The sequence below is a fragment of the Salmo salar genome, chromosome ssa09 (genome assembly GCF_905237065.1).
Source record: "Salmo salar chromosome ssa09, Ssal_v3.1, whole genome shotgun sequence".
Classification (NCBI taxonomy): Eukaryota; Metazoa; Chordata; class Actinopteri; order Salmoniformes; family Salmonidae; genus Salmo; species Salmo salar.
In genome coordinates this window covers 22,318,951-22,333,410 of record NC_059450.1, presented here as the reverse complement: position 1 = coordinate 22,333,410, position 14,460 = coordinate 22,318,951, and the positions used below count along the sequence as shown (strand labels likewise).

At 45.4% G+C, this 14,460-nt stretch overlaps 1 protein-coding gene across 3 annotated transcripts in view; it reads left to right on the top strand.

Moving 5' to 3' along the window:
• LOC106611015 (kinectin) overlaps positions 1-14,460 on the top strand; it is a 43,757-nt gene that overhangs the window by 17,362 nt on the left and 11,935 nt on the right. For all 3 annotated transcript variants that reach the window (XM_045723483.1, XM_045723482.1, XM_014210812.2), the window contains exons 2-12: positions 9,092-9,717; positions 9,973-10,131; positions 10,343-10,447; positions 10,624-10,859; positions 11,027-11,158; positions 11,328-11,434; positions 11,589-11,733; positions 12,158-12,254; positions 12,382-12,560; positions 12,857-12,925; positions 14,406-14,443. In XM_045723483.1, coding sequence (XP_045579439.1) covers positions 9,093-9,717; positions 9,973-10,131; positions 10,343-10,447; positions 10,624-10,859; positions 11,027-11,158; positions 11,328-11,434; positions 11,589-11,733; positions 12,158-12,254; positions 12,382-12,560; positions 12,857-12,925; positions 14,406-14,443 — 1,892 coding nt within the window. In that variant the 5' untranslated portion in view covers position 9,092. The remainder of the gene's footprint in view (positions 1-9,091; positions 9,718-9,972; positions 10,132-10,342; positions 10,448-10,623; positions 10,860-11,026; positions 11,159-11,327; positions 11,435-11,588; positions 11,734-12,157; positions 12,255-12,381; positions 12,561-12,856; positions 12,926-14,405; positions 14,444-14,460) is intronic.

The window sequence follows — 14,460 nt, the reverse complement described above, 5'->3', positions numbered from 1 at the left end:
CAGATTCTCGCCACACCACCTGGTAGGAGCGACCTGTCAGGTAGGACGCAATCCAAGCGTGGGCCGCGCCGGAGATGCCCAACTCGGAGAGGGTGGAGAGGAGGATCTGGTGGTTCACAGTATCAAAGGCAGCAGATGGGTCTAGAAGGATGAGAGCAGAGGAGAGAGAGTTAGCTTTAGCAGTGCGGAGAGCCTCCGTGACACAGAGAAGAGCAGTCTCAGTTGAGTGACCAGTCTTGAAACCTGACTGATTTGGATCAAGAAGGTCATTCTGCGAGAGATAGCAAGAGAGCTGGCCAAGGACGGCACATTCAAGAGTTTTGGAGAGAAAAGAAAGAAGGGATACTGGTCTGTAGTTGTTGACATCGGAGGGATCGAGTGTAGGTTTTTTGAGAAGGGGTGCAACTCTCGCTCTCTTGAAGACGGAAGGGACGTAGCCAGCGGTCAAGGATGAGTTGATGAGCGAGGTGAGGTAAGGGAGAAGGTCTCCGGAAATGGTCTGGAGAGGAGAGGAGGGGATAGGGTCAAGCGGGCAGGTTGTTGGGCGGGCGGCCGTCACAAGACGCGAGATTTCATCTGGAGAGAGAGGGGAGAAAGAGGTCAAAGCACAGGGTAGGGCAGTGTGAGCAGGACCAGCGGTGTCGTTTGACTTAAAAAACGAGGATCGGATGTCGTCGACCTTCTTTTCAAAATGGTTGACGAAGTCATCCGCAGAGAGGGAGGGGGAGGAGGATTCAGGAGGGAGGAGAAGGTGGCAAAGAGCTTCCTAGGGTTAGAGGCAGATGCTTGGAATTTAGAGTGGTAGAAAGTGGCTTTAGCAGCAGAAACAGAAGAGGAAAATGTAGAGAGGAGGGAGTGAAAGGATGCCAGGTCCGCAGGGAGGTGAGTTTTCCTCCATTTCCGCTCGGCTGCCCGAGCGGAAATTGTCATGCTGGAGGGTCCTGTCAGGATGAGCCTGCAGGAAGGGTACCACATGAGGGAGGAGGATGTCTTCCCTGTAACGCACAGAGTTGAGATTGCCTGCAATGACGACAAGCTCAGTACGATGATGCTGTGACACACCGCCCCAGGCCATGACGAACCCTCCACCTCCAAATCGATCCCGCTCCAGAGTACAGGCCTCGGTGTAACGCTCATTCCTTCGACGATAAACGCAAATCCGACCATCACCCCTGGTGAGACAAAACCGCGACTCGTCAGTGAAGAGCACTTTTTGCCAGACCTGTCTGGTCCAGCAACGGTGGGTTTGGGACTATAGGCGACGTTGTTGCCGGTGATGTCTGGTGAGAACCTGCCTTACAACAGGCCTACAAGCCCTCAGTCCAGCCTCTCTTAGCCTATTACGGACAGTCTGAGCACTGATGGAGAGATTGTGCGTTCCTGGTGTAACTTGGGCAGGTGTTGTTGCCATCCTGTACCTGTCCTGCAGGTGTGATGTTCCGATCCTGTGCAGGTGTTACACGTGGTCTGCCACTGCGAGTTTGATCAGCTGTCCGTCCTGTCTCCCTGTAGCGCTGTCTTAGGCGTCTCACAGTACGGACATTGCAATTTATTGCCCTGGCTACATCTGCAGTCCTCATGCCTCCTTGCAGCATGCCTAAGGCACGTTCACGCAGATGAGCAGGGACCCTGGGCATCTTTCTTTTGGTGTTTTTCAGAGTCAGTAGAAAGGCCTCTTTAGTGTCCTAAGTTTTCATAACTGTTACCTTACCGTAAATTCCGGACTATAAGCCGCAACTTTTTTTCCCAGGCTTTGAACCTCGCGGCTTAAACAATGACGCGGCTAATATATGGATTTTTCCCGCTTTCCAATTTTTTTGAAGACACCTGCCAGTGGGTCAGCACATGCCCGGAGCACACGTCCTGGTAATCCGTCTGGCCGCGCAGCCTTGTGTATGTTGACCTGTTTAAAGGTCTTTCTCACGTCGACTACGGAGAGTGTGATCACACAGTCGTCTGGAACAGCTGATGCACTCATGCATGCCTCAGTGTTGCTTGCCTCGAAGCGAGCATAGAAGTGATTTAGCTCGTCTGGTAGGCTCGTGTCACTGGGCAGCTCGCGGCTGTGCTTCCCTTTGTAGTCTGTAATAGTTTGTAAGCTCTGCCACATAAGACGAGCATCGAAGCCGGTGTAGTATGATTCAATCTTAGCCCTGTATTGACGCTTTGCCTGTTGATGGTTCGTCGCAGGGCACAGCAGGATTTCTTGTAAGCTTCCAGGTTAGAGTCCCGCACCTTGAAGCGGCAGCTCTACCCTTTAGCTCAGTGCGAATGTTGCCTGTAATCCATGGCTTCTGGTTGGGGTATGTACGTACAGTCACTGTGGGGACGACGTCCTCGATGCACTTATTGATAAAGTAAGTGACTGATGTGGCGTACTTATCAATGCCATTGGAAGAATCCCAGGAACATGTTCTAGTCTGTGATAGCAAAACAGACACATCTCAACATCAACTGTTCAGAGGAGACTGCGTGAATCAGGCCTTCACGGTCAAATTGCTGCAAAGAAACCACTACTAAAGGACACCAATAAGGAGAAGAGACTTGCTTGGGCCAAGAAAATTAGACCAGTGGAAATCTGTCCTTTCATCTGATGAGTCCAAATGTGAGATTTTTGGTTCCAACCACCGTGTCTTTGTGAGACACAGAGTAGGTGAACGGATGATCTCCGCATGTGTAGTTCCCACCGTGAAGCATTGAGGAGGTTTGGGGGTGCTTTGCTGGTGACACTGTCAGTGATTTATTTAGAATTCAAGGCACACTTAACCAACATGGCTACCACAGCATTCTGCAGCAATACGCCATCCCATCTGGTTTGCGCTTAGTGGGACTATTATTTGTTTTTCTACAGGACAATGACCCAACACACCTCCAGACTGTGTAAGGGCTGTTTGACCAAGAAAGAGAGTGATGGTGCTGCATCAGATAACCTGGACTCCACAATCACCCGAACTCAACCCAATTGAGATGGTTTGGGATGAGTTGGACCGCAGAGTCAAGAAAAGTCAGCCAACAAGTGCTCAGCATATGTGGGAACTCCTTCAAGAGTTTTGGAAAAGTATTCCTCATGTAGCTGGTTGAGAGAATGCCAAGGCAAAGGGTGGCTACTTTGAAGAATCTAATATATATTTTGATTTGTTTTAACACTTTTTTGGTTACTACATGATTACATATGTGTTATTTGATAGTTTTGATGTCTTAACTATTATTCTACAATGTAGAAAATAATAAAAATAAAAACCCTGGAATGAGTTTTTACTGTATGTAGCAGCCATACAATCATATTCATGATCTACTATACATGTGTAATGTACTGTATGCTTTATATGATATACCGTAAATTCCAGATTATAAGCCGCAACTTTTTTACCAGGCTTTGAACCTCGCGGCTTAAACAATGACGCGGCTAATATATGGATTTTTCCCACTTTCAAATTTTTTTTTTCTCAAAAAAACACATTCTGTGACGTGCTCAGTTTTTTGGCGGCATGAAGCTTTCATTAGACCAATGAAATTGCCGAACGGGTTAAGGTCAAACAACTTTTTTGTTTACTGTTTAGATTAAATCGAGCGCTCTCAAACTTCCCATCATTCTGATTACGGTAGTCATTTTGTCACCCTCATCATGGCAAAGACACGGAGAAATGCATATGATGCAGCTTTCAAGTTGAAGGCGATTGATCTGGCTGTTGGAAAAGGAAATAGAGCTGCTGCACGGGAGCTTGGTCTTAATGAGTCGATGATAAGAAACAGCAGCGTGAGGAATTGACTCAGTGCAAAAAGACAAAGCTTACTGCTAATTTTTTTTTTTTTGTTACAAGCCGTGTTTCGTTAAAGCCTGTGTAAAGTTAATTTGTTTCAATGTACCGGTAGGCACCTGCGGCTTATAGACATGCAGCTTATTTATGTTCAAAATAATATATATTTTTAAATTCAGTGGGTGCGGCTTATATTAAGGTTGTGCTTAATAGTCCGGAAATTACCTGTAATTGCCTACCGTCTGTAAGCTTAACGACTGTTCCACAGGTGCATTTTCATTCATTGTTTATGATTCATTGAACATGGGAAACAGTGTTTAAACCCTTTTACAATGAAGATCTGTGAATTTATTTGGATTTTTATGAATTATCTTTGAAAGACAGGGTCCTGAAAAAGTGACGTTTCTTTTTTTACTGAGTTTACATTTATAAGTGATTTCAATGGGGTTTTCTCCATTTATACTGTTCAATCCAACTCTAAGCAATTATTTTCTGCATTTCCTGCACTTTTATTATAATTTCCACACTGTACCACGTCGAATACTTAAAGGGATAATATGTGATTTTGGCAATGAGGCCCTTTATCTACTTCCCTAGAGTAAGATGAACTCGTGAATACCATTTTTATGGCTCTGTGTCTAGTGTGAAGGAAGTTGGAGGTAGTTTTGAGAGCCAATGTTAATACTGCCTCCTACCCAAGAGGTTTTCACGTCCGGATGAAAAGCGTGCCCAAAGTAAACTGCCTGTTACTCAGGCCCAGAAGCTAGGATATGCATATAATTTGTAGATTTGTATAGAAAACACTAAAGTTTCTAAAACTGTTAAAATTATGTCTGTGAGTATAACAACTGATATGGCAGGCGATACCCCGAGGACAAACCATCCCCCCCAAAAAATTCAGCCTACCACTGTTTTTAAATGGCTGTCACTTTTATTATAAGGCGAAATTCTCCCAGATTGTACTTCCTAGGGCTTCGACTAGATGTCAACAATCTTTAGAAAGAGTTTCATGCTGGTTTTTGGAAAAATGAGCCAGAAATTGTAGTTTTTCTAGGTGGCTCCCATTTTGTCTGTAGTGTTTCCAAGTGTGTGGAAGAGAGCGCGTTCTTTGGTATTTTTCTCCGGTAAAGACAATAACGATTCTGTCTTAAATTTGATCGTTTATTTACGTATTAGGGTACCTAAGGTTTGATTATAAACGTTGTTTGACTTGTTTGGAAAAGTTTATTAGTAACGTTTGGGATGCATTTTGATGGAGGGAAACTGGGATGGATTATTGACTGAAGCGCACCAACTAAACTGAGTTTTTATGGATATAAAGGACATTATCGAACAAAGGACCATTTGTGATGTATCTGGGACCTTTTGGACCCGCCTGGTTGAAATGTTTTTCATGCTTTTGTATGCAGGGCGCTGTCCTCAGATAATCGCATGGTGTGCTTTCACCGTAAAGCCTTTTTGAAGTCTGACACAGCGGCTGGATTAACAAGAAATTAAGCTTTATTTTGATGTATTACACTTGTGATTTTATGAAAGTTAAATATTTATAATTCTGTAGTTTGAATTTCGCGCTCTGCAATTTCACCGGATGTTGGACAGGTGGGACGCTACCATCCCACCTGCCCATAAGAAGTTAAAGACAACTTGCTTTGACTCTAGTGTTCCATTTGTACATGTGCATTTGCGTGGCAAAACAAACAAGAAGCCAAGCATTTATTTAACTTTTACCTAAATTCCCTTTCTCCTCCGTGTCTCATTCACTCAATTGCGTTCCGACTGCTCCCACAAGCTCCCACATAAATAAATGCCTATAAAAAAATATCAAACTTTTTTTTAATCCCTTTTATTTTACCAGGTAAGTTGACTAGGAACATATTCTCATTTACAGCAACGACCTGGGGAATAGTTACAGAAGGGATGAATGAGCCAATTGTAAACTGGGGATGATTAGGTGATGGTATGAGTGCCAGATTGGGAATTTAGCCAGGACACTGGGGTGTTCCTACTCTTACAATAAGTGCCATGGGATCTTTAGTGACCACAGAGTCAGGACACCCATTTAGCGTCTCACCCTACACAAGGCAATGTCCGGGGGCATTGGGATATATATCTTTAGACCAGAGGAAAGGGTACCTCCTACTGGCCCTCCGTCAACACTTCCAGCAGCATCTCGTCTCCCATCCAGGGACTGACCAGGACCAACCCTGCTTAGCTTCAGAAGCAAGCCAGCAGTGGGATGCAGGGTGGTATGCTGCTGGCATAACTGATGGGATACACAAGCTACATTCTTTGCAAAATGATACGTTCTATCACAAATTGGTTGATTTTGAAGTAGGAAAATGTGTTCCAACAATGAGCTGCAGTTTTGGAATAAGTGTGTCCTGTCTATTTTCCTCTTGGGCTACTTTGCAAACTACTTGTATCTTTTTCAAATTGATTAGCCTATGCTATAACCCCCCCTAAACATACAGGTTCCACACTGAAAATACGTGAAAACATTAGTTTGATAAAGACTGAGCATATTTAAGCGTAGGCCTACTTACCAAACGGATGTCGTGGCCGTAATTCATCCCCATGCGGTGTTCAATGTGGAATTGTTAGAAACCTCTAAAAACCAGGTAAAATAAACTAAATCTAAAGCCTGTATATCGAAAAGACAGATTTTTGTTGGTACCTTTTTTTTTTTTTTCAACTTGCCAAATTGAGCCCGGTTTGAATGATCACTTTTTAAGAACAACTGTTCCAGACGCACAACTTCCTTTTGAAAAATATTCAGTTCCATTTTATTATTTTTATATTACACGTTTTTTACTATAAAATAGATGTCTTGACTGTGATAAGGGCTCTGGAAATGGCAGCGGCTTTTCTTCTAAATTAACAAAGCAACGCTATGCCATTTGAGGTTACTGCATTTTTGAAGATTGTGTTGCTTAATATAATCATTTGACATTAGGTTTCAATAAATTCATCTTAAATGGCACTTGCTTTTTTTTTAGTGTGTGTGTGTGTGTGTGTGTGTGTGTGTGTGTTTCCACATTTTGTAATGTTTTAGCCTTAATCTAAAATGGATTAAATAAAAAATCCTCACAATACCCCATAATGACAAAGCAAAAACTGGTTTTTAGAAGTTTGCAAATGTATTAAAAATACAAAACAGATACCTTATTTGCATAAGTATTCAGACCCTTTGCTATGAGACTCGAAATTGAGCTCAGGTGCATCCTGTTTCCATTGATCATCCTTGAGATGTTTCTGCAACTTGATTGGAGTCTACCTGTGGTAAATTCAATTGATTAGACATTATTTGGAAACGCACACACTTGTCTATATAATGTCCCACAGTTGACAATGCATGTCAGAGCAAATATTAAGCCATGAGGTCGAAGAAATTGTCCATAGAGCTCCGAGACAGGATTGTGTCGAGGCACAGATCTGGGGAAGGGTACCAAAACATTTCTGCAGCATTGATGGTCCCCAAGAACACAGTGGTCTCCATCATTCTTAAATGGAAGAAGTTTGGAACTTCCAAGACACTTCCTAGAGCTGGCCGTCTGGTCAAACTGAGCAATCGGGGGAGAAGGGCCTTGGTCACTCTGACAGAGCTCCTCTGTGGAGATGGGAGAATCTTCCAGAAGGACAACCATCTCTGCAGCTCTCCAACAATCAAGCCTTTATGGTAGTGTGGCCAGATGGAAGCCACTCTTCAGTAAAGGGCACATGGCAGCCCGCTTGGAGTTTGCCAAAAGGCACCTAAAAGACTCAGACCATGAGAAACAAGATTCTCTGGTCTGGTGAAAGCAAGATTTAACTCTTTGGCCTGAATGCCAAGTGTCATGTCTGTCGGAAACCTGGCACCATCCCTGTGGTGGCAGCATCATACTGTAGGGATGTTTTTCAGCGGCAGGGACTTGGAGACTAGTCAGGATCAAGGCAAAGATGAACGGAGCAAAGTACAGAGATCCTTGATGAAATGCCTGGAGCACTCAGGACCTCAGACTGGGGTGAAGGTTCACCTTCCAACAGGACAATGACCCTAAGCACACAGGCACTCCTGCGTTGTCTTGGCTATCGGGACAAGTCTCTGAATGTCCTTGAGTGGCCCAGCCAGAGCCCGGACTTAAACTCGATCGAACATCTCTGGAGAGACCTGAAAATAGCTGTGCAGGGACGCTCCCCATCCAACCTGACCGAGCTTGAGAGGATCTGCAGAGAATAATGGGAGAAACTCCCAAAATACAGGTGTGCCAAGCTTGTAGCATCATACCCAAGAAGACTCAAGGCTGTAATTGCTGCCAAAGGTGCTTCAACAAAGTACTGAGTAAAAGGGTCTGAATACATCTAAATGTAGTATTTAAGTTTTTAAATAACCCTGGCAGACCCCCCCAGGGTGCTTGGCTGGCTACTTTTCTATTTGGCTGGCTACTCTATGCACTTGTGGAAAACGTGGTGTGTGTAAAGAAGGTAGGCTGTGGGCCGGGACAGTGTAGTCTAATAGGATCATATCACAGAGACGAGTGAGGGAGGACACACACTATCATCACTATCACCCCACACTCTCTCTCACTCACACACATACATTCTCACTGCACAGAGCTGGTTCTCTCATTCAGCAGACAACCTCTAGAAAAAGTAATTGAGTTATATTTATTACAAATCGATTCATGCGGTGTGGGAAAAGGCATTAGCTTTTCTGCTGTAGTATATCAAACCCATAAAGTATTGAGGAAGTGGCACTGGGAGCGAGGTGGAATGCCTTCTGGCATTCATATCAGGCTGGCTGGAAGTACCCAAAGCTGTTTTAATAATAATTTGGGGCGTGATTATATATGTCCTGTTATACACTTGTGTGCGCAAATGTGTGTTTTTGCCTATCCCAACTCCCACTGAGACACCCACAGGGAGTGGGGTCACATTGTACAGCGCCACTGGAACTAGGTTAAGTGCCTTGCTCAAGGGCAGAGTAACAGATTTTTCACCTCGGCGGGTCCAGTATTCAAACCAGCGACCTTTCGGGTACTGGCCCCAGTGCTCTAACCTAGAGGCTACCATCCGCCCCATTTCACGTTAGCCCATTTCCCTTTCACTGGGCTGCTCTGGCATTGGATGGGGCTGTGCCAGTGTCTGGCTGGCCTTGAAGTTTGGACTTAAACCAACTTTAAAAAAAAAATCTAAAATGTGTGTCAACAAAGAGATGTATAGGACTTTTGGGCATGAACTGATCAGCTATTTTGCTATTCAATATTTGCAGCTATGCAGCATTCGTTTTTATTTTATTTCTTGGCTGTGTTTATGACGTGCATGATACCAAAGACTCATTCTTGCTCTCTCTTCAGAATGGCGCTGGACATCTATGACTCTCAGTACCTGGTGATCCTGGCCCCATCCCTGGTCATCGCCCTCATCTTCCTCTTCTTCTGGCTCTTCATGAAGGAGACCTCCTATGACGAGGTGCTGGCCAGGCAGAAACGAGACCTCAAGCTGCCACCCTCCAAACCAGAAACCCGCAAGAAGAATGATAAGAGAAAGAGCAAGAAGAAAGAGAGCAGTAGTAGAGGGGAAGGGGGAGAGTCTGAGGAAGACCTGCGAGACTTTGACGTGGCTGACGCTGTGAGCAGCTCAACTGCGGAGGAGGAGGAGGAGGAGGAGCCTGTCCCTGTGGCTCCACCCACCCCTGTTTCTGCCCCTGTGGCAGCGCCAGCCGAGGCCCCTGCAGGGGTGAGGGAGAGGAAGAAGGAGAAGAAAGCCGCAAAGGCAGCTGCCGCTGCAGCCGCTCCTCCTGCCGAGATACCTTCGGTGAATGGCTCCAAGCAAGCTGGCCACAAAGCAGAGCCCCCTGCCCCAGTGGCTAAACCCAGTCCCCCCATAGCCCAGCCTGACCCTCAGCCCCCAGCCCAGGCTCAGACCCCCCCCCAGTCCTCTGGCAAGAAGAAGAAGGAGAAGAAGCAGAAGACAGAGGCTGGTGAGTAGAAGGCCAGGGTGGCTTTCATAGGATAAGAGGATGTGGTTCACTATGCGCTTGCCTGTGTCTGCAACGGGGGCCACTCGTTAGTGTCTGAGTGCACATCTATCCTCCCGAATCAAATCAGATTATTTAAAGCCCAGTATGAGTAGTGAGCAGGACCTTCTACACAAATGGATCACAAGGCCATCATAATGGCATCCTCTTTTCCTCCATCTCTAAAGCCTAATTGTCCTTGTGTTGGTTCCTGTCTAGTGGAAGAAGAGATTAAGGTGGATAAAGCTCCAGCTCCAGTCAAAAAGGAGGTTCCCGTGCCGGTAGAAACCAAAGCCCAGGATGGAGCGGCCCCCCCAGCCACCACCTCAACCAGTGGCAAGAAGAAGAACTCTGCCAAGAAGCAGAAGACTGAGCATGGTAAGGATGATGTAGACCTACTGATACTGCAGGTTAATCAAAGTCAGAGCAGGTTCAGACATTGTTCAAAGCTGCTAGCAGAAAGCAAAACAAATCTTACTCTGCCTTTTTTTTTAAATGTATTTATTTATTTATGAAATCCTTGGGCCCACTCTCAATTTGTGTGCCTTGTCTGGCCCCAAACATGACAATGTGTTTCGGTCTCCCTCAGCCCAAGTAGATGATATCCAGCCTGACTCTGCAGGTCCTGCTAACCACCATGGTGATGCGCCCTCTAAGGGAAGTGTCAAGAAACAGAAGAATGAGATGGATAAAGGTGAGTAACCTACACTCCAATATATAGCTACTATATCATGTTTTAAACCTGACATATGAACAATTACATCTGATAAATCTATTTAAACTGCATCATTCTATTCCACTCCGCTGCCATGCAACACTTGTATAACACATCATAGTTCATCCTCTGCCTGTATGTGTGTGTATTTGTAGAGAACTCTGAGGTGAAGCTGAAAGAGCTGCTGGTGGGCCTGGGAAGTCTGGCCCTGTCACAGGCAGAGGCTGTCAGTGTGGTCACTGTGCTTAAAGAGAAGAACCCGTCTGCCCTGGACGCTTGGCAGAAATCTGCAGCGAAGGCTGACCCCTCATCCCTGGAGAGAGAGCGGCTCCTCACCACTCTGCAGGAGGAGGCCTCCATCGCCAAGGACAAGGTCCAGCAGCTCAGCAAGGTGCAGCTATACATAATCATAAGATGACCTTAACCCGACCATACCGGTACCATAATATATATTCATTGACTACATCACTGGTTTATTACCTGTGGACTCTGGCCGTGGCTTGGTGCCATTTCATTCCAATGCTGATTCGCTGCCATTTCTGCCCTGTCCGTTGTTAGGAGCTGCAGCAGGAGAAGCAGAAGACTGTGAGGGCGGAGGCTGTTCTGAGGGACCAGCGTGGGGCGCTGGAGAAGGAGCTGAATGTCATGCAGGCTAAATCCCAGGGAGAGCTCCAGGGCATACAGATGAAGGTGACCACCATCCACCACTCTGATACCTTTACTTAAACAGGCCAAACCTCAACTACCATCACTTTTTACTGTCATGCTTTATACTCCAACATCAGTCCTGAGGCAGTATAGACGAGTGTTTCTGTCTGATGCTGTATGTTTGGTGGTACTGACTCCCAATGTTGTGTAGTTCCAGAAGCTGAGGGAGCAGCTGGAGGGTCAGATCGCCAGGCTGCAGCAGGAGAACGGCATCCTGAGAGATGCAGTCAGCTCTGCCACCAACCAGATGGAGAGCAAGTGAGTGCCACCTCCCAGCCATCTGTTTTCTAGATTATAAAGATGTTAAGTTCTTTGATAGGTATTGTATTGCACTGTAAGAATACTAGTTGCTTTTGAGGCACGGCATGGATGAGCGTGTGGGTTGTAATAGTGGTTGTGGTGTGCATGGCAGGCAGTCGTCGGAGCTGAACCAGCTGCGCTCTGAGTACTCTGGTCTGATGAAAGAGCTGACGGAGAACAACAACAAGCTGCAGCAGGAGGAGCACCAGAGGAAGTCGCTGGAGGTCAACTACAAGCAGAATGTGTCTCAGCTGGAGGTATGCGGTTTGTCAGGGGAGGGGCTATGACTCACATGGGCATCTAATTTAGTTATTTATTCAGCCCATAGTTTACTAGGCTGCCCCACAGAGATTAAACACAAAGGAATCTCTCCTTCGTGGTCAGACCTGGACTGTTTCGGGTTTCTCACTGTAACCATGGGAGGGCCTGTGTCCACCCTTCCTAAGGGAGGGGTCTGGGTGGTGTGTAATAGAACAGGGAAGTGGAGGATTGTGTTAGCTCAGGAAGTGGGTCTGTTTGAGGCTTTGTGCTCAGTATGAACACTGCTTCCCTGCAACAGACACCCAGGTCAGCCTTTCCTGTGTTCATCACCATAACCACAGTACAGTGAGATGGATTCTGAGAGGTTGTGTCAGTGTATGTTCACTGTCAAAGTGCCAAGTGTTGTCCCGTGATCACCAGGCTCAACTGCAGGAAGCTAAGCGCCGCTGGGACGAGCTCCAGAACTACCTCCACAACGTCAACGCAGAGAGGGAGAAACTTCATGCTGCTAAAGAAGGTGCTCACAAAGATTCTATAAACAGACCTCTGAAACGCAAACTAATGCGCGACTCATTGCCAATATGTAAGAAATGTTACATATGATGAATGTGATATGACTGGGTCTGGTGTCTCTCCTCTCTCAGAGCTGCAGAGCCAGCTGCTGGCGGTGGAGACGGAGATGAGCAACAAGAACAAGGAGATCCAGACGCTGCACAGCAGCCTGACCGACACCATAGTGTCCAAGGACCAGGTGGAGCAGAAGGTGATGCAGCTGCTGGAGGTGTCCCAGCACAGCCTGGCTGACAACTCAGCGCAGGTCCAGGTAGGGGAACACAGCCCTTATTGTTGTAATGACAGATGTGATGTGTATAACAATAACACATTCCCTAGTGTTTACATTCACCAATGGTTGACAGTTAAACTTGGATGTTAAAGTTATTGTGCCACGTATAAACAGGACTTCACACTCAAACCATTTGGAAACGAGGGAGAGAAGTAGTTAAAGGGAAACTGTTTTAGTTGAGAGACTGAAATGGGCCAAATATTTGAATTATTTTAGTATTTGTATTTTTCATATTCTGCTATGCACTGAACATAACGTCCTTTTAATCCTGACAGGATCTCCTAAGGGAAAACAGTGGCCTTCAGGCCCAGATTGAGACTCTGCAGAACCAGTTGAGCTCACAGGTATGTTTCAACATGTTTCACCCTTTAGTTCATCAACAAGAGTTCATATGTTTCGATGTACATTACCAGTCAAAAAGGTTTGGACACACCTACTCATTCAGGGGTTTTTCTTTATTTTTACTATTTTCTACATTGTAGAATAATGGTGAAGACATCAAAACTATGAAATAACACATATGGAATCATGTAGTAACCAAAACTTGTTGGCTGCTTTTCCTTCACTCTGCAGTCCAACTCATCCCAAACCATCTCATTTGGGTTGAGGTCAGGTGATTGTGGAGGCCAGGTCATCTGATGCAGCACTCCATCACTCTCCTTCTTGGTCAAATAGCCCTTACACAGCCTGGAGGTGTGTTTTGGGTCATTGTCCTGTTGAAAAACAAATGATAGTCCCACTAAGCGCAAACCAGATGGGATGTTGTATCGCTGCAGAATGCTGTGGTAGCCATGCTGGTTAAGTGTGCCTTGAATTCTAAATAAATCCCCAACAGTATCACCAGCAAAGCACCCTACATCACGCCTCCTCCATACTTCTCAGTGGGAACCACACATGCTGAGATCACCCGTTCACCTACTCTGCGTCTCACAAAGACATGGCGGTTGGAACCAAAAATCTCACATTTGGACATTGCCTGTGTTTCGTGGCCCAAGCAAGTCTCTTTTTCTTATTGGTGTCCTTTTAGTAGTGGGTTTCTTTGCAGAAATTTGACCATGGAGGTCTGACTCACTCAACGTCAACTGTTCAGAGGAGACTGTCTGTTACGTGAACTCTCTGAAGCGTTTGTTTGGGCTGCAATCTGAGGTGCAGTTAACTCTAATGAACTTATCCTCTGCAGAAGAGGTAACCGGGTCTTCCTTTCCTGTGACAGTCCTCATGAGAGCCAGTTTCATCATAGCTCTTGATGGTTTTTGCGACTGCACTTGAAGAAACGTTCAAAGTTCTTGAAATTTGACTGACCTTCATGTCTTAAAGTAATGATGGACTGTCGTTTCTCTTTGCTTATTTGAGCTGTTCTTGCCGTAATATGGACTTGGTCTTTTACCAAATAGGGCTATCTTCTGTATACCTCCCCTACCTTGTCACAACACAACTGATTGGCTCAAACGCATTAAGAAGGAAAGTAATTCCACTATTTAACTTTTAACAAGGCACACCTGTTAATTGAAATACATTCCAGGTGACTACCTCATGAAGCTGGTTGAGAGAATGCCAAGAGTGTGCAAAGCTGTCATCAAGGCAAAGGGTGGCTACTTTGAAGAATCCCAAATATAAAATATATTTTGATTTATTTAACACTTTTTTTTGGTTACTACATAATTCCATATGTGTTATTTCATAATTTGATGCCTTTACTATTATTCTACAATGTAGAAAATAGTAAAAGATAAAGAAAAACCCTTGAATGAGTAGGTGTGTCCAACCTTTTTGACTGGTACTGTATATGTGAGTGTGTTGTGACCACTGTCTTCCCTCTTTCAGGCCACTACTGTATCCCACTTTGAGGAGCTACAGAAGCTGTAAGTGTTTCCCCAGC